Consider the following 26,908-nt stretch of genomic DNA (forward strand, 5'->3'; position numbering starts at 1 on the left):
GTCCAACAATTTGGGTTAACTGAATCGGTCCAACAATTACTTACATTTATTTAGGCCCAGCCCAATCCAGTGGTATTTCATTTAATTAATTTATATTTTGATATTTTACATTTATACTGTGTATCTTGTTTGTAACGTGTGTTTCGTTTTTATTGAGTTTGAAAAAAATAAATTTGAATTTAGTATTAAAAATAATATTTAATGAAATATTATACTCCCTCCATCTCCAATCTATTTATCCAAATAAAGTAGAAATAAAAGTAAAAAACTAAATTAATCCTATGATATAAAGGTAATGATATTTATATAATATATTGTAAATTACAAGAGTATTTGTAATGTTAATTAGATAATACAATTACTAAAAAAAGAAACGGATATTTTGTTATGAGACGGACCAAAATAAAAAAAATAAATAGATTGTTAAAAAGATGAAAGGAGTATTAGATGAAAAAGTGTATTGTTTTTTTTTTAAAAAAAAATATTAGTTAAAGAAACACACCGCAATCATTTCATTATTTTTTTAAAATAAAAAAGAAATTGAACGTGTCCAATATTGGTATATGTATATTAGGAGCAATAGAATATGAAAAAGGGCATTGTCAGGCTGTGTTTGTCCAGGGTTTGGATTTTGAGTTGGGATTTGAATAATAAAAATTTTGAATTTGAATAGTTGTATGATGTGATATAAATAGGTGATGATATGATGTTTTGAATGTAAAATTGATTTTTAGTATAATATAAAAAATAAAAAAATAAATGTTTGATTTGATATTTTTGAAAAAAAAAATTTAAATGAACAGTGAAATTTTGTCAAAATCTATCAAAAGAACACACCCTTAAGCCAACTTATTGTTATTACTAATTATATATTTAAAGTGCGGTTTTATTAGGAATTGGATTTGTGAGGTGTGTTTGTTCGGGGGTTTGGATTTTGAATTGAGATTTGAATAGTAAAAAGTTTGAATTTAAATAGTTGTACGATGTGATATAAATAGATATTGATGTAATGTTTTGAATATAAAATTAATTAATATAAAAAATAAAAAATAGATATTTAATTTGATTTTTTGGAAAAAAAATTGGATGAATAATGAATTTAAAATCCAATACCCGAACAAACACACTCTTAAAGTAAACTAATAAATACTCTTTGATTGTAAGTTGTGCATGACATCTTTGGTTATGAATATAATATTTGAGGTAATGTAATAAGTTAATTATAATAATTATGATATTATTTTTTTATTTTTTTATACAAATGATGTTATTAGTATTTTTAAAATAAAATTTAGTAGTAAATGTGATTAAATAAATAAATATTTATTTAAATATTTTAAATATTGTATCTTAATAAAATATATAATATAAATATTATTTTATAAAGAACAAAGTTTTATGTAATATAATTAAATAAAAATATATATTGTTTATTTATAATTAATATGAACTAATTTTGTAAACGATAAAAATTTTAAATATAAATAAAAATATTTATTTATTGAGGAGAGATTTTGAAATGAAAGGATTTTGAATAAATCCAATGTATAAGAAGATTGAACTTTAATTTAATTAATTTATTTTTATTAAATATATTTAAGATTATTAAATTTACTAAAAATAGAAATTGATCATCTATATGAAACGGAATAAAAATGAAAAGAAGTCATCTTAATGAACAAAAATAATATTTTATTATAAAAATATATATTTGATTAAAAATAATTTTAACATAGGTATTTTGAAGAGTTAAAAGAATTTGTTTTAATAAAAATATATTGAATATGAACATAATTTTATTCAATAATAAAATTTTGAATAATACAAATAAATATTATTTATTTATATATAATTACCATAACTTAGTTTATAATATATTAATATTAATATATATATTTTTGAATAATGTATAATGTATATTGTACTATACTAATTTTTAAAATTTTATTTTTCTAATTTTTTATTGATTAGAATATTATGTGATCCTTATACATATTAGTAATAATAGATTGCACTCTTCTTCATAAAAATAAAAATAAAAAATAATAATAAAATATTACACTATTTGTTTGTGTTATATATATATATATTAATAATAATGAATTGGACTATATTTTAGACAAAAAAAAAAAAAAACATATGAAAATAAAAAATAATTTCTAATTTTTTGGGCCATATACAGATTGTATTTTTTGAAATAAATAAATCAATAATCCAATAATATTTTGAATTAATTATTTTGATTAAAATTAAAATGATATATTTTTAAAATTTTAATGGTTCATATCAATAGTTATTTGTTAAATTATTTTTGATATCGTGTTGCTTTCAACAATAAACAGTCAAAATTTATTATCATATTATATAAAATAAAATGATGATTTTATTTTCTTAATATTTTTAAGTGAAGTTTCTATACTAATTACTAAAAAAATATAATATACACAGTTAGCATAATACTATATAATATATATTTTATTCATTTAGAAAAATCAATAATTTAACACAAATGTTAATATTTTTTATATTTATCAATATAATTCTAGATACCACGTAAAAAATACATCTATTCAAAAATACAAAGTGAAACAAATTCAATAATTTGTTCCATATTGCTTCTATCAATAAAAAAGAGTTATAAATTTTCTATTATACTTGAAATTTTATTTTATTTTTGTTCTAATTGGTTCATATATAACAGTGAGTCATACTAATAATTATTTATGAATTTATTTTTTTTCGACATTATTTTTTTTTAAAAAAAAAATTATATTTAAAATTTATATTAATTTATACAGATCTTGGCTATGATAAAAATATATATATATATATTTAATGTTTGACATTGAATTTACGATTCAAGTAATATTAAATTAATTATTTTTATTACAATCACATTTTTAAATTTTAATAATACATATTTTTATAGTTTTTATAGAACTATGTGACAGTAATAATTATTTACAAGTATATATTTTATACCATATTACTTTTTTTTTAAAAAAAAAAAAGAACCATAACTATCAATATCTGTATATTTCAATTTTTTTTACATAGTTTACGCAAAATAAAATGAAATTTTATCTCACATTGATTTTAACAATAAAAAGAATTATAATTATTGTTATAAATATTATAGTCTATGTTAACTCATACATGAATTGACTTTAGACTACGTAAAAAATAGTACAAATGATAACCCCAAATAAAATATATATTTTCTTAATTTTTATGTGAGAACATCACAATAATTGATTTTGTGGCATACTTTATTAATTTGTTTCGATCCAAAGTCTGCTTACGAAGATTATTAATGTTTTTAGCCATTGTAAGCTATGTTCTAGCTCAGAAATGCCTCAGTATGAGAACACGAGCGAGAGTGCAGTTAGTTGTAGTGAGTGATGCTCTTTCTTCTTGCGCCCGAACCAACCAGCCAAACATACACCGGTGACGAGCGGAGATGCATAAGTTCTCTGAAGTGTTAAAGTATTGATCTCCCAGCGGTCAGCCATCTATTACCGGACAATGATGATAGCCTCATTTGAGTTGTGCAGATGTCCTTCAACCAAAGCCAAGTCTAGCAAGGTAAGTGAGGAAGATTTGTGCCCAGCCACTGCAGTTCCACAAGCGAGCAAGCAAGTTGGGAGTTAGGGTAGTTCCAACCGATCAACCAACTAACTGTGTAACTGTCCAATAGTTGCAACAACATTTCAATTGCTCTCAACTGCTACTATGTAACCGCTTAACTACTGTCAATTGCCGATCTAGAAACTCTATAAATAGAGCCAAATTTTATTTGTAAAATATCATATCCATAGTGATATACAAATTGTCCTTATACTCTGTTTGTTTTCCGAAAGCTCCAATCCTGTAAATAAGTTTTCTTAGTTAGAGGAGGTCGGGGAGTGCAGATTCTCTCATCCCCTAACCGCCCAATTTTAGTTGCTTTCTAGGCAGCTTTACAGCTCTGAGATTAATTCTTTGTTTATGTTTTTCATAATGTAGATTTACATTTTTCATAGTTATAAATGAATATCATGATTTGTTCATCTCCAATTTCATCCTCAAATTCCAAGTTTGTATTTGATTGTTTAAATCAGAAATTTTAACTAATTGTGGAAAGTTCTTCAAAATAATTGATTATCAAAGTCTAATTTTGTGTCGTATTCATTAACAGATTTTAGGTAGTTTAACTTAATTACGTACGAAGGTGTCTTGTCGACCTGCTTAATTACTGTTCTGAATTTAATTTTGATTAAAGAGAGGTAACATAAGTGTAAAGTCACTAATAAAACAGATTTTGGAATGACTAATTGAACATAGACACTTGTCTATCGGGTCTCAGAAATGTCTAGTGACACTAGCTTTTATTGCTTATAATGTTCTGAATCTGGATGTCATTGAAGTCTTGTTATAAATTCTTAAAGTCAAATACCAGTGAATTAAGAATCTGATTTCAATAAACAAGTATGATCACATACATTACTTATGTCATTTCGCATTATACATATATGTTTTGTTGTTTCACTTTCAACATTCACTCATTTCATCTATGAAAATCTAGCCATTTTGGAACGCACATATCACACATCAACATCTCTGTACATTCTTATCATTGTTTTATTATTGCTCATTTACACACTATCACTATCCTCCACCGCTCGTCAGTCATCTCTCACATATGTGTATATCGTTCATTTGCCATCCTTGGTGCTCCGCTCACCAGCGCACTGACAGCACTCGCCGCTTGTTACCGCTGCCCGCCCATCTTTTATTGATTTATTTACATTTTTGCACGTTACAACTTTCGGGTCGCTCGCCAGCACGTCAATCTTTACTGCTTTTCCGAATTAGCCAGACTAAGTAAGTATTTCCTGATTTAATTTCATGACTTAAAATTCTTATGTTCGATTTAGGAACTCACTAGTCAAATAGTATAAAAATCAATTATAATAAACATTTTAGGGTCTACAACAACATCATTTTCATAAATTCTAAATCTGATCATTGACATAATCCAAGATTCAAAGATACGTTGATTCATCAAAAATCCTTATTATTGCCAAATGCTAACCCCTAGCAAAAACAAATCATCAATAAATTTAACATTTAATACAAGTCAATGACTCAAATAATATTGAAATAACTATTTTGATTAAAGTAAAAAATTTTAAAATTTAACATTTGACTATTCCTATAATTTTTTAAAATATTGTATCACTCAAATAATATTGAAATAATTATTTTGATTAAAGTCAAATTTTTTAAAATTTAACATTTGACTATTCCTATAATTTTTTAAAACATTGTATCTGTAATTATCATTCTTTTATAAATGTTTTATCATTATTATTTTTAGATGCTTCGGTTAAATTATCTATGATACTGTAGATACAAAATTTTAGGTAAAATATAATTAGTAGGTAATTAAAAAATTTATTAGTGAAAACAATTATAAATTAAGATTGAAATAACTAAATAATTTAATTAAAATTAAAAAATTATAAATTATGAAATTTAATATGTGATTAAAGCGTATAATTATATATCAAAAAAGAAAAAAATAAATTATATGGGACAAACCAAAAAAAAAATGGACATTTTTTATGGGATGGATGGAGTATATAATAAATATTTTAATAGCAAATTATATAATGACATGCAACAAAATATAATTCTTGTTTTAGCATAATATATTTTGATTTTAGCATAATAGGACAATAGGTAGATTATAAAACAGAAAATATTAATACAATATATAGTATAACATATTATATAATTACATCTAGTACAATATATATTGACTTCATCACAAAATATAACCAACATAACACATGTTTTTATATAATACAACAAATGTTATTTGCTTTGTGATGATTTGCTAATGTTTTGAAGTTAATGTGTAATATATTACCTGTCTGGTAGTGATTTGATAATTACTTCAAATTAGTGTTCTAACTTGATCAAATAAACATGATGCTGATTTGAGAATATAATAATTCAAACAATATGTATAATTTATTATATAGCACAGATTACCTGCTAGTATTATGTATTTAAGAGAAATAGAAATAGAAAATTATAGGTGGATTTTACTTCTAAAAATGGTAAACAAAAAAATAATAATCCTTCTATAGTTTAAATTTACGTCATTTTTTATTGTCATCAAATATATTTCTTTTCAGTAAAAAAATATCATTATTTTTACTATATAATCTTAGAATTTTTATAAAATATAATATTTTATCATACAAAATATTATATACAATCACAAATTTGTAAACACAAACACAAACAAATATAAGTTCGGTGACCGATGTTGGTACGTTGGGTTTTAAAGGTACAATGACTCACAATCATCTTGTTTCTATTGATTCATTTAATCTAAATCCATTGAAGAAATATGGTCAATTTGTGGTATTGATATTCTGCTATGATTTCTACAATGTCAGAGTTTGATATATATTTGGAAGAAATTGTTTTACCACGGAAATAAAATTTTGATATATTGGGGTGGTAGAAGACGAATGAAGTCAAATATTCTTATTTATAGAAGATGACAAATGATATTTTGGCTATTCATATTTCTATGGTTACTTTCGAATCTACATTTAGTATTAGTGAAAGAACTATTAGCCTTCGTCACAGTAGGCTTAATCTTTCTACTTTGGAAGCATTAGTACATGCTCGATATTGGTTATGGAATGAAGCAAATAGTTAATTTTAATATATTTAAATCTTATTATATTGTATTACTTATATTATTTATTGATTTATAATTTTAGGTGGCAATTTGACTTTCGAGTGCTCAAAAGCTTTGATGATGAAGAAGGAGATGACGAGAACAATAAAGATTGTTGTTATTTTGTATTGTAAATTGTAATGAATGTTTTGACTTTTTTTAACGATGAATGAACAAAAGATTATATGTTTGGTTATTTCGTAAATCATAATATGCAAGAATTATATATTTTATGGTTGAATTATTATTATTATTGTTGATGATTATTATTTATTTTTTTGTGATTTTTTTATAACTATTTGAAATAAATAGATAATTTTGTAGGTTGGTCGGGTCCGGATAGATTTGGGTCCTGATTATAGTAAAAATTCTTACATATGTTGGGTCTATCAAATATATCTCGGGTCGGATCCGAGTCTTGGTTCCATATATATGTTTTCGGGTCAGGTCCCAAACTCGACCTGTTGTCATCCCTACCTCGGACGTAATCTCAAAAGCACGCTAAGAAAACATGAATATCGTAAGACACATCAGGCAAAACTAAAGTATGTATAACTCTTTATGAACTGAAATGTAATACAAATGAAGGGTGCTCCCCTACAAATAGATACTCTAATGGATCCGGCCTAACACAGGACAAAGCATATCAACATTCGGATAAACTCTATCTATACAAAAGATACATGTAAAGATAAATTATACAAAAGATATGGATAGACGAAGTCTATTGGATAGACATCCACGATAGACCAAGTCTATTAGATAGACATCAATTGGGTCAAAGGACAATTTCAATATTCTTTATATATTCTAGAACATTTCATGAGGTTCCAGAATATTATGAGAAATTTCGGCTAGCCTCTTCGATTCGGCACATCACAGGGCACTCATCGGTGTTCCGCGGTCAAAATTTCAGTTTGGGACAATGGGTATTAAGAGGGGTGGGTGAGATATTAATTGGGGTGGGCGGGGTAATTTAATTAATTTGTGTGTTATTTAAAAATTTTAATTTTAGTGATATTTGTATAATTATTATGAAAAAGAAAAAATAATTTTGTTGTGTAGATAAGGCCAAAATTACTAAATAAAAAAACAAGACTAATAATTTTTAGACGGAAAAAAAAATCGAATTATTCTTTTAAGTCGAAGTATAATATAAAAAGTATAAAATAAAATATTTAATGTAATATTTTTGAAGAAAAAAAATAATGAATGGTAGAAACTCAAAAAAAATCTTGAGTCAGTTACTCCTGCATTATTTCGTTCTACAGAATATCACCGGAAGTCCAAAAGATTTCAAATACATTTACGTCTGTACCTATGTTGTGTAAAATTGTGTATGAAATTTAATATAAACATCAATTATGTTGTACAATATACACACGTAAACTATATATATATATATCAACCCACATACATATATATATATCCTTACCCACTGCACTATATTTATATATATAAACATATTATATATTTTACATACTATATACACATGTATTATATTACACATATAATATATAAATATAAATTAGTGATTAGCGGGTAGGATAATTAATATTCATATGGGTTATTCCTATAATAATTATTCCTATAATAATATTTATAATACATTATCAGCATGTGCGATTCTGTGTCCATGCTACATTTTGAAAGGTAAAAAAAGTAGGTATATCAATATTTCAATACGATTATATTACTAACACTGTAATACATAAATTTATATCATTTGTCATTTTTTACAAGAATTACCCGCTATAACCATGAACGTATAAATGCACTTGAAATTTATGGGTCTTGATAGAAAAAATAAATAAAGACAATAATGCCTTCAGTCAAAGCTAAATTAAGGCAATGATATTCTTCCAACATCATATTGATGAATGATTGAAATTGACATATCTTATGGTTAAGAATCATCTTGACTTGTGGAATAAAATAGATAGACGATCACTTGAAGTTGATCGTGCTATCAAAATTCGCTGCAAATGACAAAATTTGAGGTTGCAAAACTTCAAAATAGTCCCTGAATATAAGCATACTTACTTGAGCATCCAGAAGATAGTGAATGATTACTATAGGAGTGACTTGATGGAGAAATTTTTTTCCACAAATATGCTATCGAAAACAGATTTTTTTTTAGCACGCTGAAAATTCCAAATGAGTATTTACTTACTGCTTTATTACTTTTTGTACCTTTTTTTTTTAATTTGTTCATTTTATATTTCATAATCAATAGTAATATATTTTATTTTCTTTCGTCTTATCAAAGAAAGGATATGAATGTCATTAATCATAAGACAAATAATAAAAAAGGATAATATTTTTCTTATTTATAGTGCGACTAAGAACACAATATTGAAATATAAAAAATATTTTTCTCACCTGAAATTGGGAAAAGCAAAAGTCAACATCGTAAGTGGCAGTACAACATTAATTGAAGGCTCCGAGAGAGCTCTTATCTATTTCTCTGAATGAATCATATTTGAAATACAAAATGCATTGTTCTCGAATAAAACTTGAATAAGTTTGTTAAGTTTCACTGATATTCGTAGAAACAGAGATCACATTAAAACAATGAACAAGACAATTGATAAATATTTAGTGATTATGAAAATCATCAATGAAAATAAGTGTGGAATCGCAAAATTGCCCTAATTGTCCTTCGGCTTGTATTATGCCAAAATAAGTGCCATTGAAACATGTCCAATAGACCTGAAGTCTACGGAAGAAATTTTGATTTGACATGATCGCCTTGGACATCCTGAAAATACTATAAGACGGATAGTTGAAAACTCTATTGGTCATTCATTGAAAGATTGAAATATATTGAATTCGAATGAATTCATATGTGTTGCATGCTCACAAGGCAAATTGATAATCAGGCCATCACCAACCAAAGTTGGGACTGAATTCTTATCATTTCTAAAACGAATCCAGGGTAATATATGTGGACCTGTAGATCTACTATGCGAGCCATTTAAATATTTAATGGTGCTTATTGATATATCGACGAGATGGTCCTCACGTATGCTTGCTATCTACGCATAATATAGCGTTTGCAAGGTTACTTGCACATATAATTAAATTGCCAGCACAATTTCCTGATTATCCAATAAAGAAAATTCGCCGCGATAATGCTAGTAAATACTCATCACAACCATTTGACTATTATTGCATGACTTTGAGAATAATTGTTGAACATTCTATTCCTTATGTTAATACCCAAAATAGTATGACAGAATCCTTTATCAAAAGACGAAATTTAATTTTCAGACCATTATTGATGAAAACCAAACTCCCAATTTCTACTTTAGGACATACAATATTACATGCAGCAACACTTGTATGAATCAGACCGACAAGCTATCAGAAATACTCCCCAACACAATTAGTGTTTGGAGAAGAGCCTAATATTTCTCATATGAGAATTTTTGGATGCGCAGTTTACGTGCCCGATTGCACCACCTCAATTTACAAAAATAGGCCTCTAACGTTATTTGGGAATTTAGTCGACTATGAATCACTATCAATAATTAAATACCTCAAACCACTGACGGGTGATCTATTTACTACGTGATTTGTAGAATATCATTTTGACGAAACAAATTTCTCAACATTAGGGGAGAACAAAATCAATTGAAAAATGAAGTTTCTTGAAAAATATCTATGAATTTCTTGGATCCTCATTCACGATAGTGTGAATTAGAAGTACAAAGAATTGTACATTTGCAACAAATTTCAAATCAATTACTAGATGATTTAATGATTTCAATAGAGTTATCAGGTTGTATATTCCTACAGCAAGTGCACCGGCAAAAATGAATGTGCCAGAATGACAAATAAAAAGTGTCAATGAATCTTATGCGTCTGAAGCGTGGCAGACCTGCGGGTTTCAATAATAAAAATTTCCAAAAGAAAAGGATATTGATTAATATTCAATCCTTCAAATAATTTGTAGCAACAATGAACAAATCCTTAAAGATGATGTTTCTGAAGAGCCTATCCTAAAAGAAAATAAAATTATTGAAAATTTACTAATTTCACCACTACAAAGAAAAGTTCAAACTTAAATGAAACAATCATTGATAATGCTTTTGCATAAAACGTGACACTTGATATAATGGTAAATGACGAGGATCCCAAACCAACATCAGTTGATGAATGTCGGAAGAGAACGATTGGCCAAAATAGAAAGATGCGATCCAGTCTGAATTAGACTCGCTGGCTAAAAAAAATGTCTTTGGACCCATAATTTAAACACGGAAGGTATTAAACCAATTTGGTGCAAATGGATATTTGTGAGAAAAATAAATGAAGACAATGAAATTGTATGATACAAAACGAGACTTGTAGCCCAAAAATTCTCACAAAAACCTGGGATGGTATCACATTTAGATACCTCGGAAGTCTAGCAGTGCATGAAAAACTTGATATGCGTCTGATGGACATAGTTACTGCGTACTTGTATAACTCACTGGAGAATAATATTTATATGAAAATTCCCGAAGGATATGACATGCCTGAAGCATGCAAATTAAATCCCAAAGAACATTATTCCATTAAAGTGTGGAAGTCTTTGTATGAACTTAAACAGTCCGGACCAATGTGGTATAACCACCCCATTGAGTGCATATCTAAAGATTACACAATTGACCCAATTTGTCCATGTGTATTCATAAAAAAAAAAGGTCAAAATTTATGATCATTGCAGTATATGTTGGTGATCTCAATATTATTTAGACCCCTGAAGAGCTCAAATCAGCTGTGGAATATTTGAAAAACGAATTTGAGATCAAAGACTTGTGGAAAGACAAAGTCTGTCTTGGTCTACAAATGGAAGACATGGATAACAAAATATTCATCCACCAGACTGCTTCTACCAAGAAGGTATTAAAGCGATTTTATATACATAAAACACATTCATTTAGTACCCCAATAATTGTCAGATCACTTGATCATAACAAAGATTCATTTATATCAAAAGAAGGTAGTGAAGAAATATTTGGTTTTGAAATACCATATTTAAGTGCAATAGGTGCACTTATGTACCTATCAAATAGCATAAGGCCGCATTTGCAGTAAATCTATTGGCTGCATTGAAATGGTGTTAACCATGTTTTGAGCTATCTCCAATGGATGAATGATCTCTGCCTATTTTATCCGAATAATTTTTTATACCAACTATTAGGCTATGTTGGGTATTTGTCTGACCCACACAAAGCAAAATTGCAAACAGCTATATATTTACATGTTGTGATACTGTGATCTCTTGGAAATCCACCAAACATACACTAATCGCCACATCATCAAATCATGCCGAAGTGCTGACTATTCATGAAGTCAATCGAGAATGTGTTTGGTTGAAGTCAATGACCCATCGTATTTGAAAGAATTGTGGGTTAATGTCTGAAAATAAAAATCTCATAACAATTATATATGAAAACAATGGTGCTTGCATTGCTCAATTAAAGAGTGAATATATATATATAATGAGATAAGATAAAATATATTTCACCAAAAATACTTTTTTACTCATAACATGCAAAAGAACGGTGAAATCGATGTACAACAAATCTGATCATCTAACAATTTTGCAGATTTATTAACCAAGGTTCTACCGACAACAACATTCAACAAATTGGTAAAAGAAATTGGAATGTGTCAGCTTAAAGATCTCAAGTGAAGTCCATATCAGAGGGAGTAAATCAATACAAGAACAGTGTACTACTTTTCTTCGCTAAGATTTTTTTTTCCGTATGATTTTTTCCTAATAAGATTTTAGCGAGACACATTCTTTGTATAAAAAACATCCAACGGGGAATATTATACAACATACATACGTAAATTATACAAATCTATTATTTAGTAGACTATATGGATACTATGTGCTTAAATCTCATTTCTCTAATAAATGGCGTAATACTATCTAGTGAGTTAGGCGGTGTAATCTTCGTGTTGATTGTTATCATAAATGAAATACACAGTCCTCGCTTTACTTTATCTCTCTCAAATATTTGTCTAGAGAACATACTTGTATGCATATATATATATATATATATATGTATCCATACTCGTTGCACTACATCTAAACATATTATATATAATATATAAATATAAATTAATGATTAACTGTATGAATAATTAATATTTATATTAGTTATTCCTATAATAATATTTACAACAAATTATGTTTAATGCTAACTATTGCTCTCAGTGTCTCAAATCAAATGGGTCATTTGGATTTCTATAGTAGAATAAAAATAATAATATTTCATTAGTTAGTGAAAGTGTGTAATAGTTTTCGATATATTTGTCATTTGATTTTATGTATAAAGTAATTATATGTGTAATGATATGTTTGTAATTTAAGTAAAAGTTAAGAGTATTTTAGTATCAATGTTTGTTATTTTTTTAAAAATAAAAAAGAGATACTCTGAAATGAAACAGACAACAAACAAACTACCCCAAAATTCAACTAGTGAAAATTAGGAAAGGAAAGCAACACTTGTTGTTTAGTGTGTGTGAGCTGGTACCAAGCTAAGAATTCAATTCAATTCAATTGACAAAAATTGAAATCAAGCTTCCTACTCTTGTTCGTGAATTCTAAATCGGATGCTCGACAACTTCAGAGGCCGCGGCCGGCAACTTCCTCTGACAAACAACGACGGACAGTGATGCCTCTGGCGATATCTATCAACTTGTGGCTTATATACCCACAAAATAACCTTTCTGAGTCTAGGAGACTTTGCCATGTCCATTGATAGGAATTGATTTCACTTTCTTTCTAACAGGCTCCCCTTCTGTGTCATCTTTCCAAATTATTTGAGATGATTTCGCTAGAGAAAGAGCACTTCAGCTGTGAAGGGCTGTTTGTTTTCAAGGGTGTCGATTTTTTCAACCTGGAGATAAAGGCCGTTGCATGATGAAAATTTTCCAAGGGGGAGGAGAAAAAGGGTCGAGTCAAAAGATGAAGCCATTTAAATTTGAGTAATTATTTACGCTCTTAGCAGATGGTAAACAACTTTTTATTATATATTTTCAATGAATTTTTATTTAACAATGTGCTGAAAATGACAATGCATAAATAAATAACATAAAATATATTAACATAATACAAATACAATATACGACGTTTAACACATGGAAATAATCTACATAGCACATATTCCTATTGATTTAACACTACATATATATTGGAAGATTAGAGCACACTTGTTGTTTTGATAAGTCTTGTAAATGTGAAATTCGTTGTTTGGTTCGACAGCAAATCCACAGGGAAATATCTTGGCGAATGCGGTATGGGACGAGGTGTATGATTCTTCATCAGGGTTGTATAGCCTTAAAACAATGCGCTGACCATCCATTTTTTATCTACTGATTAGGATAATCAGCACCCTCTAGTTATTCCCAAAGAGTTTATATCAGTTATGACAAACTATTTCACTTCTAATTAACTTCCAAGAATAATGACTTATAGAACATAGGGCAAATATTTATATATGCAATCAATATGATTAAAAAGAACATTACATGAAGAAAACATCTTTAACTTACAGTCTTAGAGATTCTCAGCAGATGAAGATTTGAAATTTAGGCCCTTCCCCTCCCTTGTTGAGATAGTTGACGTCGAACACTAGCTCGCCGAGATCCTCTAGTAAACGAAATAATTTCAATTATAATATATAATTATGCTTGTATAGAAATGTGAATGATTCTTGGGCCGAATCAGACCTTCGTAAAGTGTCCGTGCGTATTTAACATAATCGGGTATGAGATCTCGGTAAATGATGCCTTCAGGATGTGCATCTAGCACAACCAGAACTCCTGCAGACAAAAATGCCAAAACCATGATCATAATCAAATATCTTGCCGAGAACCAGTGATAAATATAGGCCTACATTGCTGAGAAAATATAACAGAATTCAAATTTCAAGGAGGAAATCTAATTTCTTGTGCTAACAATTATCTTCGATCTACACAATGATTCTATTATTTAGTTATGTTCTGCGTTACTTGCAAAAAATTGTGTTGCTACTTTAAGTACATGCTCGATCATTGGATGGGGAGAAAGAGTAAGTAAGCACCAATAGTCTATACAAACCAAACACTATGGTTAAATATAACATAATCACTAATGAAGTCACCAATTGTGTAGAAGTGACATAGATACCTGGTGCCAGCCATGTATCTGTAGAGTTACTCGGCAATGGGGCAAGCCACAAAATATTACGTAAATTCATCGAATCATCATAAGCAACATTTGAACCTGAGAATTATATAGTTAGAAGATTGCACAACAAAGGCAATATATAGTTCAAAGTACTCAAAACTAACTCATTTACGCAAAAGAGGCTGGACGAGATAAAGGGTAAAGGCACTTTCTCGAAACAGTTTTTATTAAAAAAAAGGGTCTAACAACAGAAATGGTGATCTGTCAAAACACCATACTCCAAATCTATATCTCCGCTTCCAACTCACCTACTTGGCAATAGCCCATGTTAAAGGGAAAACATTTTTTGTCATAGGCAGGATACTCTTTAGCATGAAACCTGCAAATGTGGAAATCATAAACTAGCGAATAAGCATAACATTGAAGCAAAATAGTAGATAAGAAACAATGGGACGAATTACCATAGGCTTCTTTTTATCTATCCATTGTTATATTTTTATTTTTACAACCATGTAATGTAACTTTTAGAACTATTATTTTATTACACCCATTGCTTTTTTGCTTAAAAAAATATATATATTAATTTATACAACCTCTTGCAGAATTCCTTTTAAAATTTCTCCGTAGCATCCACACAACTCAATTATAAATGTCATCATGTTCTCATAAATGAGATATAAAAGAGTTAACATTTCAAAGTAGTTATCTGCCTAAGAATGCCATCAATTCAACGAAGTTTACATATACACTTTTAAAACTTTGACACTGCTTATTACCGGTAACTTTTTCAAAGGTCATCCCATCAAATATCTTTTTCCTATCGCAAAACATCAAATCAAATACTCAACCTTTTACTATTTCCAAATTTTTCCAAAACTCTACAACTTCCAAAACTTCTATCTAATCGAAGCCTAAGATATAGATCTACACTGCTATCCAATGAATTCTTGGAATTTTATTCTCTAACCATGTAACACAATTTCCACAGCCTTCAAAACCCAATAAAAACAACAAGGTGGAACTTGTTGTCTCATGGCATTCTACTTACAGAATACCAAGCCTTCCAGACATCTTCTCGATGAACAGGTGGCCGTGGAACAGATCAAAGCGACTCAAAGAAACATTTAGACCTACACTGGGACCGCGCTCGACAATAATTTCAAACAAGAGCTCTAGATAAGAATTCAACCCCTGCAAATGTTGAAATTGGCATGGTGCATTTTAAACATATACAGGACAAAATGAGAATGCCAAACACCAGAGATAAAGACCAATATTAGAATGCCTGTGTACCTCGTCGGCAAATAGCCTTCCATAAGGAGTTCTAGTGAGTTGGCACTTATCTTCATTTGAGCCTTCAATGTCAGGAACCTGTATTTCAAAATAACAATAGATGTTTTTTCTGCACTTAAGTCTGAGCACAAATGTCTTGAGGTCTATGAAGATGATACAGCACTACAATATAAAGATTCCCATGGCGTAATTTAACCTAACTTGTAAACAATCAATTCGAAATTGAGAAATTGATTCAATGCAGGAATGAAAATTCTAACCGGGATAATGGTTGGATCAAGAGCTCGTTGAATAGCTCCTGGATCGGCACCTGAATCAACAGCAATACGAGCCAATTCCAACACAGAATTCGGAGGCGACAAAATCAGCTCATCAGCTTCTCTTCCCCTCCGACTTGACCCGACAATCGAATTGGAACAAAGCACTCGTCTAGTAGGAAGGACTTCATCGAAGGGAGCAAGGAATTTGAAGCATGACCAGAGCTCACGCGCCACTTGTGAATCGACGGATTTGGCTTGGTGAGGTGGACCGAGGACGGCGAGCAAATCGGAGCAGGTAGCCTTGGGATTGGTTGGTGAAGACGAGGCGTGAGAAGAAGAGGAATATGCAGTCAACTTCCTGGGAAATTGAGGAGGCGAGCTTCCAACGACGGCGGCGGTACCGGCGACAGAAAGGGAGAAGAGGAAGGCGAATTTAATTGGTAGCGAGGAACCCATGGCGCTTCGCCGCCGCCGGCCGCCGTCCCTAAATTCCGTCGGAGCTGTTTTGACCAATTGCTGAATTTCTAACGTTGATTGGATTTGGGCTTAGATAAAGCCCAAAAAAAAGGTATGGACGGCCAACAAATACATACGAATGTCAGAGTGTATTCCCAGAGTCAATAGTTTAGGTAAAGTATGGACTGCAAGTGTTAAAAGTGGATTTCCCTTCACTAGAGTTTAGTTGCTCCAAGTTTGGATTTTGAGTTAGGATTTTAATAGTAAAAATTTTGAATTTAAATATTATGATGTGATATAAATAAGTATTGATGTGATATTTTGAATGTATAAATTAATTTTTTTCTTGTATAATATAAAAAAATAAAAAATAAATGATTTGACATTTTTGAAAAAAAAAATTAAATGAATAGTGTATTTTGGGAAAAAATCCCCAAACAAACACGTAAAAATAACAATTTTTCATTTTCATGTGTTAAAAAAAATAAAAATAAAAATAAAAAAATAGTAATTTTGCGATTTTTGCGGGTTTTCCAATAATTTTTGCGATTTAACAAATAAATAACCCATTGCTTATTGTTTTCATATTATGGCTAAAAATAATTTATTTAATTAATATTTAAATTACATTGTAATACTTACTTTATTAAAAATAAAATAAAATTCACAGTGTAATACTTATTTCAAAAGTAGATGTTAATTGAATTAAATACTTCACTTATCACATAAAAATATTCATTAATTTTCTTTTTCTTTTTTTTTTTGTCTATTCACAAAAAGTATTTCTATTTTTTTAATAAAAAATCATACAATTTTTTTTTATATTTTTACCATAAAAAATAACAAAAAATACACATTATATTAAAATTCGTATCAAAAAATTTGAAGCCTATTAAATAATTAAATTATACTAATATATATATATATATACCTATACGTTATTAACATAAATTCATTTTATGGTTTTTTGTCTTAATCCAAACATTCATGTTTGGACTCATGTTATTAATATGTTGAACAACTTTGTTTTGTTTTTATATACTTTTTCAATATGTTTATTATGCAATATTTACAAGCATATATATATATTGCGAAACATATTACATCCATTAAATATAATTATTTGTACTATAATTGAAAAGAAATGTTTTTGGATAAGATAGATGAAAATAATAAAAATAACACATTGAATAAAAACGAAGAAATATAAATAAAAAGAAATAGAAAGTTAATTGAAGTTAAAAAAAAAATATCATGATGAATGAAAACCTTATCAAACAACTAAAAGCAAATAAAAGCCTTAATGTGGATTTTTTTAATGATTTTTATTGTAATTTTATTTCATCATTGATATGCATCGTACTGCCTAACAAAATTTTGAGATCTTGGTGCAGAATTGGCCAATAAAATTTTGAGATCTTAGTTTCATATATGCATCACCTGATAATTCCATCTTCGCCAAAATGAAAAAAAAAAAAACATGATTCTTCTCAAAACTAGTGTCGAACCAGGTTGTAGAGTAGCTTTCTTGCGTTGCAGCTGAGATGAGGAGGAATAAAACCACTTGTAAAATAGTTCGCAATTTCGGCAAACCATAACGTCGTGATTTGCAAGGAATACAATTTTTTATCAAAAAATCATTCATTAATATCTAAGGGTGGTGTTATGAAAATTTCAGGAAATCAAGATGAAACAACAAGGACAAAAGAACACAAGAATTTGGTAACCCAGTTCGATCACGATGATCTACGTCTGGGGGCGCTGCCAAGCCAGGAATTTTACTATCAAGTACGCAGGCACATGTTAAAGTGAAAATGCATGGATATTTATAGCCTAAGCCTTTGACAATAATATCCAAATCATATCTCTAAAATCTAAAATATAATATCCAAATCATATCCCTAGATTTTAGGATATAATCAGGCTTCATATCCCAACAGGTGGCATATATGATAACATTTTACTAAGATGATCAGCAACAAAATTATTGTTTCTCTTGCGATATTTGATCTCAATATCAAATTTTTGCAACAGTAGTCCAACATATCCTTCTATCCGGCAAACTACAAAGCTTGACACAATACCTAAAATAATTGGGCATGTCAATTTTAAGTAATGTGTTATATTTATGTGATATATGTTTACATATAATGCGCTTTCTTTGTATTTATATATATTATATTTATATAATTTATATATTGCATATTCTTATATTACCGTGTTATCAGTATTGTGCTGAATTTTATATTTTAATAGCATAAACAATGTCTTCTTAGAATACTCATAAATAATTGCTTTTATATTAAAATATAAATGCACATTTTCCTTAAATTTATTTGTTTAACCACACATGCATAATATGAGTGGCCAAATAAAAATTATAATCCATGATTGCCTTTATAAACATAGAGTATATAAATATGTATCCCATCCATTCCTAAACAAATGATTATTTTGATTTGGGATATAATCTTATTTTAAAAATTATATTTTTAATAAAGATAATAAGTTTTAAATTCAAATAAAAATATTTATTTATTAAAATAAATATAGAAATAAAGAGATTTTAATAATTCTATATATAATGCATGATATTATATGTTATAAAATTAATTAAATCGATTTATACCATTTTCGTCTAATTTTAATTATTTTAAAGTATATTTGCACAATTTTTTAGGTAATTATTTTTTTTTGTTATTAATTGACAAATTTACCCTTTATGGAAAGATAAAAATTAAAAGTGTAAATAAATAAATGATAAAAAAAAAAGTGAAATTGGTATTTAAAAAGGGAAATAAAACAATTGTTATACGTCCAAATAAAAAAATAAAACATTAATAAAAATATAAAAATATGTTAAATAAAATATGATATACTCCATCTGTCCGCTATATTGAATCCATTTTGGCTCGACATGAGAATTAAAAAAAAAAATGACTATTTTATTTAAAAATGAAAAAAAAAAAAAAAGTTTGAAGTAAGTGATATTAGTTGTAAATAAACGTTGAATGAATGATAATAATTAAATATTTTTTTTTTTTACTATTTTTTATTTTTCAAATATGATAATGAGATAAATTTAACGAACGGATGAATAAGAAAATTAAGTAGGGGTAGAAATGGTTTAGTTATTTGCAAATATATATGTATTTAATACTCAAATTAAACCGAACAAATAGCCAAAATTGCGAATCATTTCCGAACAAAAAAAATTCGGTTAATTGAAAGTATTTGAGATATTTGCAAATAATTTGAATTGAACCGAAATTAAAAAATATATGCAAATAATTAAAATTTCAATTAAATATAAATATTTGTAAATATTTTGAACTGCCGAATAGAAACAGAAACCAATATAAATATTACTATAAAATTTTATATATAATAATATAAATATATTTGGTCAGTTAATCAAACCAAAAAAAATATCAAAAATTAAAATTGAATCAAACCAAATAAATATAAAATATACAAAATTGTATTCAAATTGAATTTGTTCGATTAATCAAAATTTCAATTCAATTTAGTAATTCACAGTTCAATTTAATTTTTTTGCCCACTTTAAAAATAAAAACAAAATTGAGTGACAATAAAGTACTCCCTTCGTCCCACTTCTCATGTTCATCTTTCTATTTCCGTCCATCTCACTTATTTTATTACTTTTTTTTTTGGAAAGGAATTATATACTTTAATCTTATTTTAAAAAATTTAATTTATAATTTTTTTAATTTTAATTATATTAATAAGTTATCTTAATCTTAATATATAATTATTTTTATTATACTATAGTTATTTTTACTAATACATTTTTAATTATTTACTAATTATATCCCTTTTAAATTCTCGTGTCTACAACAAACCAGACAAAATATCCGGGACGGAGGGAGTATAAAAATAAAAATAGAGTAAAAATCATTATTAGTCCCATTCAAATCCAATTTTTTTCATTTTTGGTCCCATACAAAAAAATTATCAAAACTAGTCTCACCAAAAAAATTACTTATCATTTCTAGTCCCACCGTTCAAATTTTGACGATTTCGACTGACGTGGCTGTTACGGATGCTGACTTGGAAGTTGACTCAGACACAACACGCCCGTGTTGCACAAAACACATCTGTGTTTATAATACACCTCATCTGACCGAAATTGAGACCCCAACACGGGCATGTTTATATGGAACACTATGATACACGGGCGTGTTCATTAAGACACGGCCGTGTATGAGGTTGCAGTGGTTCAGAACAGTGTTTAAAACACGGGCGTGTTCAAATAACACACGCCCGTGTTTGAAGCTACAGACCATGACTTCAGTGGCGTGTTTATGTTTTATTGACCGAAAACATCTCGCCTCTTAGTCGAAAAGTCAAACTCTTCGGTTTTTTGTAATGGTAGTTAATAGAGTCGTGTGTCAACGTCGTCATAAACTCCAATGTCAAACTCTTATATGTTGGCTCAATGTGGAAGAAATTACGCCATGCCCTAACCAAAACAAACTCCTCTACTTCCCCTTCTATGCCCAATGTCTCCAATACTTTGCTATCAATATGCTTACTCGTAAAAAAAATTATATCTTTCAACCGCTCATATCGCTCTACGAGCTCTTGTTCTTGAAAATTCAAAAACCGACCACTTAAATCTGTATTCTCCCTTGATGAAAACCAGCGTCGGTTGATACTCCTTTGCCGCTCTGTTGTTTTTCTCGTTTAGGTGTCATTCCTTCAAGTTAACAAGCACAAAGTATTATAACATAATATTGTTCGAAAAATCCAACAAAACCTCAATAAACACAACACCAAAAATAAAACATTATATGATATTGTTCGAAAAATCCAACAAACCATACCAAGAACAAAATACTATACCACACATTAAAGGAAAAAAGATAAATGCAACACCAAGAATAAACCATTATACTACATTGTTAAAAAAAATCCAACAATAAATAGTTCAAAATTGGAAAAAAATTCATATAATTTTCAAATCCAAATGTATACCACAATGTGAAAGATATAACAAGTAAAAGCATTGTATCAACAACAAACTACTTGAAAAAAAATTAAAAAAAAAAAACTTTTTTCCTGAATCTTTAAAATCAACGCAAGGAAACAACCCAAATCAGCCGCCCCTGACCTCGTCGTCTGTCGCCGCCGTCGTCCAGGATGTGTACGTCGAACACGGGAAATTTGTATATATTGTCTCTTGTGTTCGACCGATCCGGGTTTTAAGAAAACCTAACCCACCTCGAATATGGGCGTGTTCAAATATTATATATCCGTGTTTGCTTTACAATGAATTATCTTTAATGAACTGAACACGGCTGTGTATCAAACACACACGGCCGTGTATCCAAACACGGCCAGGAACATGGCCGTGTACAACCCCCCTGGACTATTCTGTTTCCACAACACGCCCGTGTGCGCATGTACACGGGCGTGTTTCTTGTACACGAGGTAAATGTGTAAAACAGGGTTAACACGGCCGTATATTTCTAAAACACGGCCGTGTTGTGTTGCACGGTCAAATACATGGGTGTGTCAACCCCTGTGATAACTAAAAATGTGTGTGTGTGTGTGTGTGTGTGTGTTTACACAAGTCACAGGGAATTTATATTCGAAAATCAGTGAATGGAAATTTATATAAAAGCGATCAGATATAGAAATTTTGTGGTTGTAGACCCTGAGTAGTTATCATAATTATTAATACTCTTTTCACTGGTGAGTTTCCAGGTCGAACACAAGGATTTTAAGTCATGAATTTCAACGGTGAAAATCTTGAAGAAGCGACGAAAACTGCAAGAAGGGGTCCGCTTATAGCGGATCCAAAAGATAGGCTAAAGAAAGCAGTAAGTAAAGCGGTAAAAGTGAAGTGAGCGGAAGCGAGCGAAGCGACGGTGGAAGATGAAGTGCCAGCGGTGACCAGATGTTCGGGACATGAGCGGAAGTGGGGACCAGATAAACGGGACATGATGAATGGCGGTTACCGAGTGAACGGGACATGAGCGAGTGACACATTATATGTATATGTATATATATATGGGCGACAGAGAGTGGAGGAGAGATGTTGTGTCTGAACTGTGCGTTACTAAATAGATATATTTCCCTTGAGGCAATGAGCGAGCGATGCAAGTGTGTTATCAGAAATATATGTATTTTACGAAAGCGGTGAGAATGAAGTAATGTAATTATATAAACTGAATATAAAGAATTCATAACACTGGAATTTTTTACCTTAAGGGATTTACAACAAGACTTCAATGACACCTAGATTCAAGACATTATAAGAAAGAAACCCTACTGTCACTAGGAATCTCTGCGACCTAATAGACCACCGCCTATGCCACGTTAATTTTCCCAAAATCTGCCTCATTAGTGGCTTTACCCTTCTGTTACCTCTTTTTAATCAAAATTGAATTCAGAACAGCAGTTAAGCAGGTCGACAAGGCTCCCGCGTACTTAACTACATTGAACTACCTGAAGACCGCTTTTGGTGCATAACAAGGCTCAAATAATCAATTCTTCTCTAGCTCTAAACCAGTTAAATAAAACTCTCTAAATTCAAACTTTATATAATTGTATAAAAAATGTGGAAGAAATGAGGGTGAAGAATCGAATGATATTTCATTATCTATTACGAAAGCAGGAAAAGACTAGAGCTACAAGGCTGTAAACGAAAGCAGTAATCTAATCTAAGAAAGCTGTAAAAACTTGGCCAAGGGAGGAGGGAAACCACTACTCCCTTGGCCATTCCTGTGGAGAACTCCCTTACAGGGTTGGAGCTCTCGGAAACAGGACGACGACTTGCTTGCGAAAGTAATTGCTAAGAGTATTTAAAATCGAAGTATCGATCCTCTTTCGTAAAGATATCTGGCCCTTTTTATAGCAGGTGGAATGGGGCGGTTGCAATCGGTTGCTGAGCGGTTCCAACCGCTGGGCAGTTAGGCGGTTATTGGTAGTTATTCTGTTGAAGCAGTTGCTGGCCATAACTCCCAGGGCGCTTGCTTTGATTGCACTGAACTGTAAGGGCTCAAATCTTCCTCGCTTGCCGAAGAACTGGAGGGCATCAGCGCAGCTAGGCTCGCTTGTACTGGCTGAAAATGAAATGGTTGTACCGCTGCAGTTGGAACACTTAGTTGGAATATGGTGATATTCTACAGCGGTGGGCGTCTGGGCTGTCGCTTGCAAGCGGGAGAGGTTGTCGCTTGCGGGCGGTGAAGGCTGCCGCTTGCCTTTCATGCCTTAGTATTTTTCAGGAAGTATTATGGGCGCTTGCGAGCGGGGGTGGCTGTCGCTTGTGGCGTCTGCCTTAGCTTTTCTGGCACCAGACTACCGCTTAAAAAGGCAAAAATCGTTAATAATCTCAACAACGAATTATGGATCATGCCAAGCGATATAGATCAATAATGTATGCCATTAAAGAGTCATCGTGATGGTTTTTATACAGAAATTCGAGTAATACATAGTTTTGTCAAGCTAAGAATATGCTCCTATTTAGAGTTATCACCCTGGTATCTTTTTTTTTTTCTAACACAGCCGTGTTTTATGCTACACGGCCGTGTTCTACTCCACAACCACTGACATGGTCGTGTCTGACCCATGGGTTCTATTCTGTTTTGGGAACACGGCCATGTGAGAATCGTCACGGCCATGTTGAAGTAAACGGCCACTGACATAGCCGTGTCTGAGCCCTCTGTTCTACTCTGTTTTCGGAACACGGCCGTGTGGTTGTCTAAAGCCCCGTTTGGATTGGCTTCTGACATGAGCTTTTGGCTTCTACTTCTAAAAAAAAGCAGTTTACACCTGTTTGCATTGGCTTCTGTCCAAAAGCAGAAGCAGCTTTTGAAGCTGAAAAGTGTTTTTTTCAAAAGCACATTGGGGGTAGCTTTTGAAATAAGCAGAAGTACTTTTCAGTTAAAATTACTATTTTATCCTTAATAATAATAATAATAATAATAATAATATAATATAAAAATAAATAACTTATATATTATATTTTAATACAAATTAAAAATATAATTAATTTATTATTTTTAATTTATATACTCTATTTGGATTAAAATTTAAAATTTAAATACCGAATGTAAATAGGAGTATATAAATTTTGTAATTATACTTAAATTATTAAATATAATTTATAAAATTTTAAAATAAATTATAACATACAAATTATATAATATTATACTGTAATTTTATGTTTAATTGATATATTATCCTTAAATTAAAATTTTAAAATATAAATAATCAAAATTTAAAAGTACATTTTTTATACTTTAATTTAAAATCTTTAAATATAATTTATAAAATTTAAATTAAATTATAAAAGTGTTATAGAAAAATACTAGTATTATATTAACCGCATGTCCTTTTAAATAATTTTAACAGTATAAAAACACTTTCAACTATATAATGTCTAAACAATTTTTTACGAAGAGCTGCTTTTATAATGATTTATCCAAACACAAAATCGAACTGCTTCTGCTTTTGGCTTCTGCTTCTGCTTCTGCTTTTGGCTTCTGCTTCTGCTTATTTTTTAAACCAATCCAAACGGGCCCTAACACGGCTGTAATCTATGTACACTGAGTAATACTCTGTGATTCAACATGCCCGTGTATTTGTAAGACACGACCGTGTTTGTGATTTTTTCAATCGAAATGCATGTATACACGGCTGTGTTGTGTGTTACACGCCCGTGTTTAACCCTAAATTTTGGCTAAAACCACTGTTAAAATTAACGCATCCAAACACAACACCTACAAACAAAAACAATACCAAATAAATAACTCAAATTCATCTATACGTCAAACCCACAACAAACATAAGTCAAATTCATACATAAAAAAAGAAGACAAATAACATAAGACTAATCCAAATACAGTAACATAAGCCAAATTCACAAAGAGTAACACAAATCAACTCCACAAACATGCCCAAAATGCATATTTTCTCTCAATGTGTCCCACTCGATGTTCCGTTTTCAGTTGTTGCACCCCTTCCAAAAGTTCTTTTTCTCATATATTTCATACAAACGATAAGAGTTTATTGTAATAAAAAAATCAATATGTGTACCAATATATCACACATCACGTAAGTTGCGTACCGTTAACTTTGCAATGGAAGGTTGTATTGTAGGAGTCTCGGCTTGTTGAAATTGTGGAGTTGAGATACTTTGACTTTGCGCCGGAATATCGCATTTCTGCGACAACTCCTCATCAAGTTGCATTCTGTCCGCCGTAGAATTTTATTCGATCACACTTGCTCTTCTCTTTTGGCAACCCTTCAAAGTATGTCCAACAAGCCCACAAAATTTGCAAGTTCTTCTGACTTTATGTCTTGGTAAAATACTCTCACTAACCTTTTTTCCCGTGATTGACCTTTCTCCATTACTTCATTGGGGTCACGTCTCCTTGCCTTTTTAGGCCTTCCAGCAGCTCGTTTAACATTTTGGGGGAAGTGGTTGAGGCAATTCAGTTTTTGGCCACATTTTTTGACCATCCATTGCACCAATAGTATACGAATACACTTTATTAAATGTCTCAACACTGTATATTTCGTCAACAAAATCCTCTGAATTTAACTGTTGTCAACATATAGCACTCATCGCATGGCGACATGGGATACCACATAACTCCCATTTTCTACAACTGCAGGATTTTTAAAAAATGTCAACAACAAATCGATTCCCATCCGAACAATAAGTCTCGTAACACCAATCATTGACTTTAACGGGTGCACAAGAAAAAGCCGCTTGAATATTTTTTTCCCATAACTTTTACTATCCCCCCATTTTCTATGCGTCATCTCCCTTCGTTTCTGAAGACGCGTTAATAAATATCTTCTAATCCACTCCAACATCAGCAGTATTGACATTTCTCTTGCATCTAATATTATAAAATTTAATGATTCACATAAATTGTTCAAGATCATATCACATTTCGAAAATGTAGCAAAATGTGATCTTGACCACTGAGATGGTGGCTTGTCGGCAAG

At 30.0% G+C, this 26,908-nt stretch overlaps 1 protein-coding gene across 3 annotated transcripts; it reads right to left on the reverse strand.

The window, feature by feature from the left end:
- Positions 1–13,188: 13,188 nt before the first annotated feature.
- Positions 13,189–17,027, reverse strand: LOC127262558 (uncharacterized). 3 transcript variants are annotated; one of them, XM_051291290.1, is made up of 8 exons: positions 16,466–17,027; positions 16,206–16,283; positions 15,961–16,103; positions 15,221–15,291; positions 14,913–15,008; positions 14,474–14,566; positions 14,297–14,393; positions 13,189–13,641 (listed from the first exon to the last, which is right to left on the reverse strand). In XM_051291290.1, exons 1-7 carry the CDS (start codon positions 16,919–16,921, stop codon positions 14,311–14,313), a joined length of 1,020 nt encoding a protein of 339 aa, XP_051147247.1. In that variant the 5' UTR covers positions 16,922–17,027; the 3' UTR covers positions 13,189–13,641; positions 14,297–14,310. The 3 variants fall into 3 exon arrangements, with proteins under 3 accessions (XP_051147247.1, XP_051147248.1, XP_051147246.1); XM_051291291.1 differs by lacking the exon at positions 13,189–13,641 and adding an exon at positions 13,814–14,116; XM_051291289.1 differs by lacking the exon at positions 13,189–13,641 and adding an exon at positions 13,814–14,139 and having other exon boundaries at positions 16,466–17,026.
- Between the last annotated feature and the right edge of the window lie 9,881 nt (positions 17,028–26,908).

This window comes from Andrographis paniculata, unplaced genomic scaffold (genome assembly GCF_009805555.1).
Source record: "Andrographis paniculata isolate CXL003 unplaced genomic scaffold, ASM980555v1 Contig65END, whole genome shotgun sequence".
Classification (NCBI taxonomy): domain Eukaryota; kingdom Viridiplantae; phylum Streptophyta; class Magnoliopsida; order Lamiales; family Acanthaceae; genus Andrographis; species Andrographis paniculata.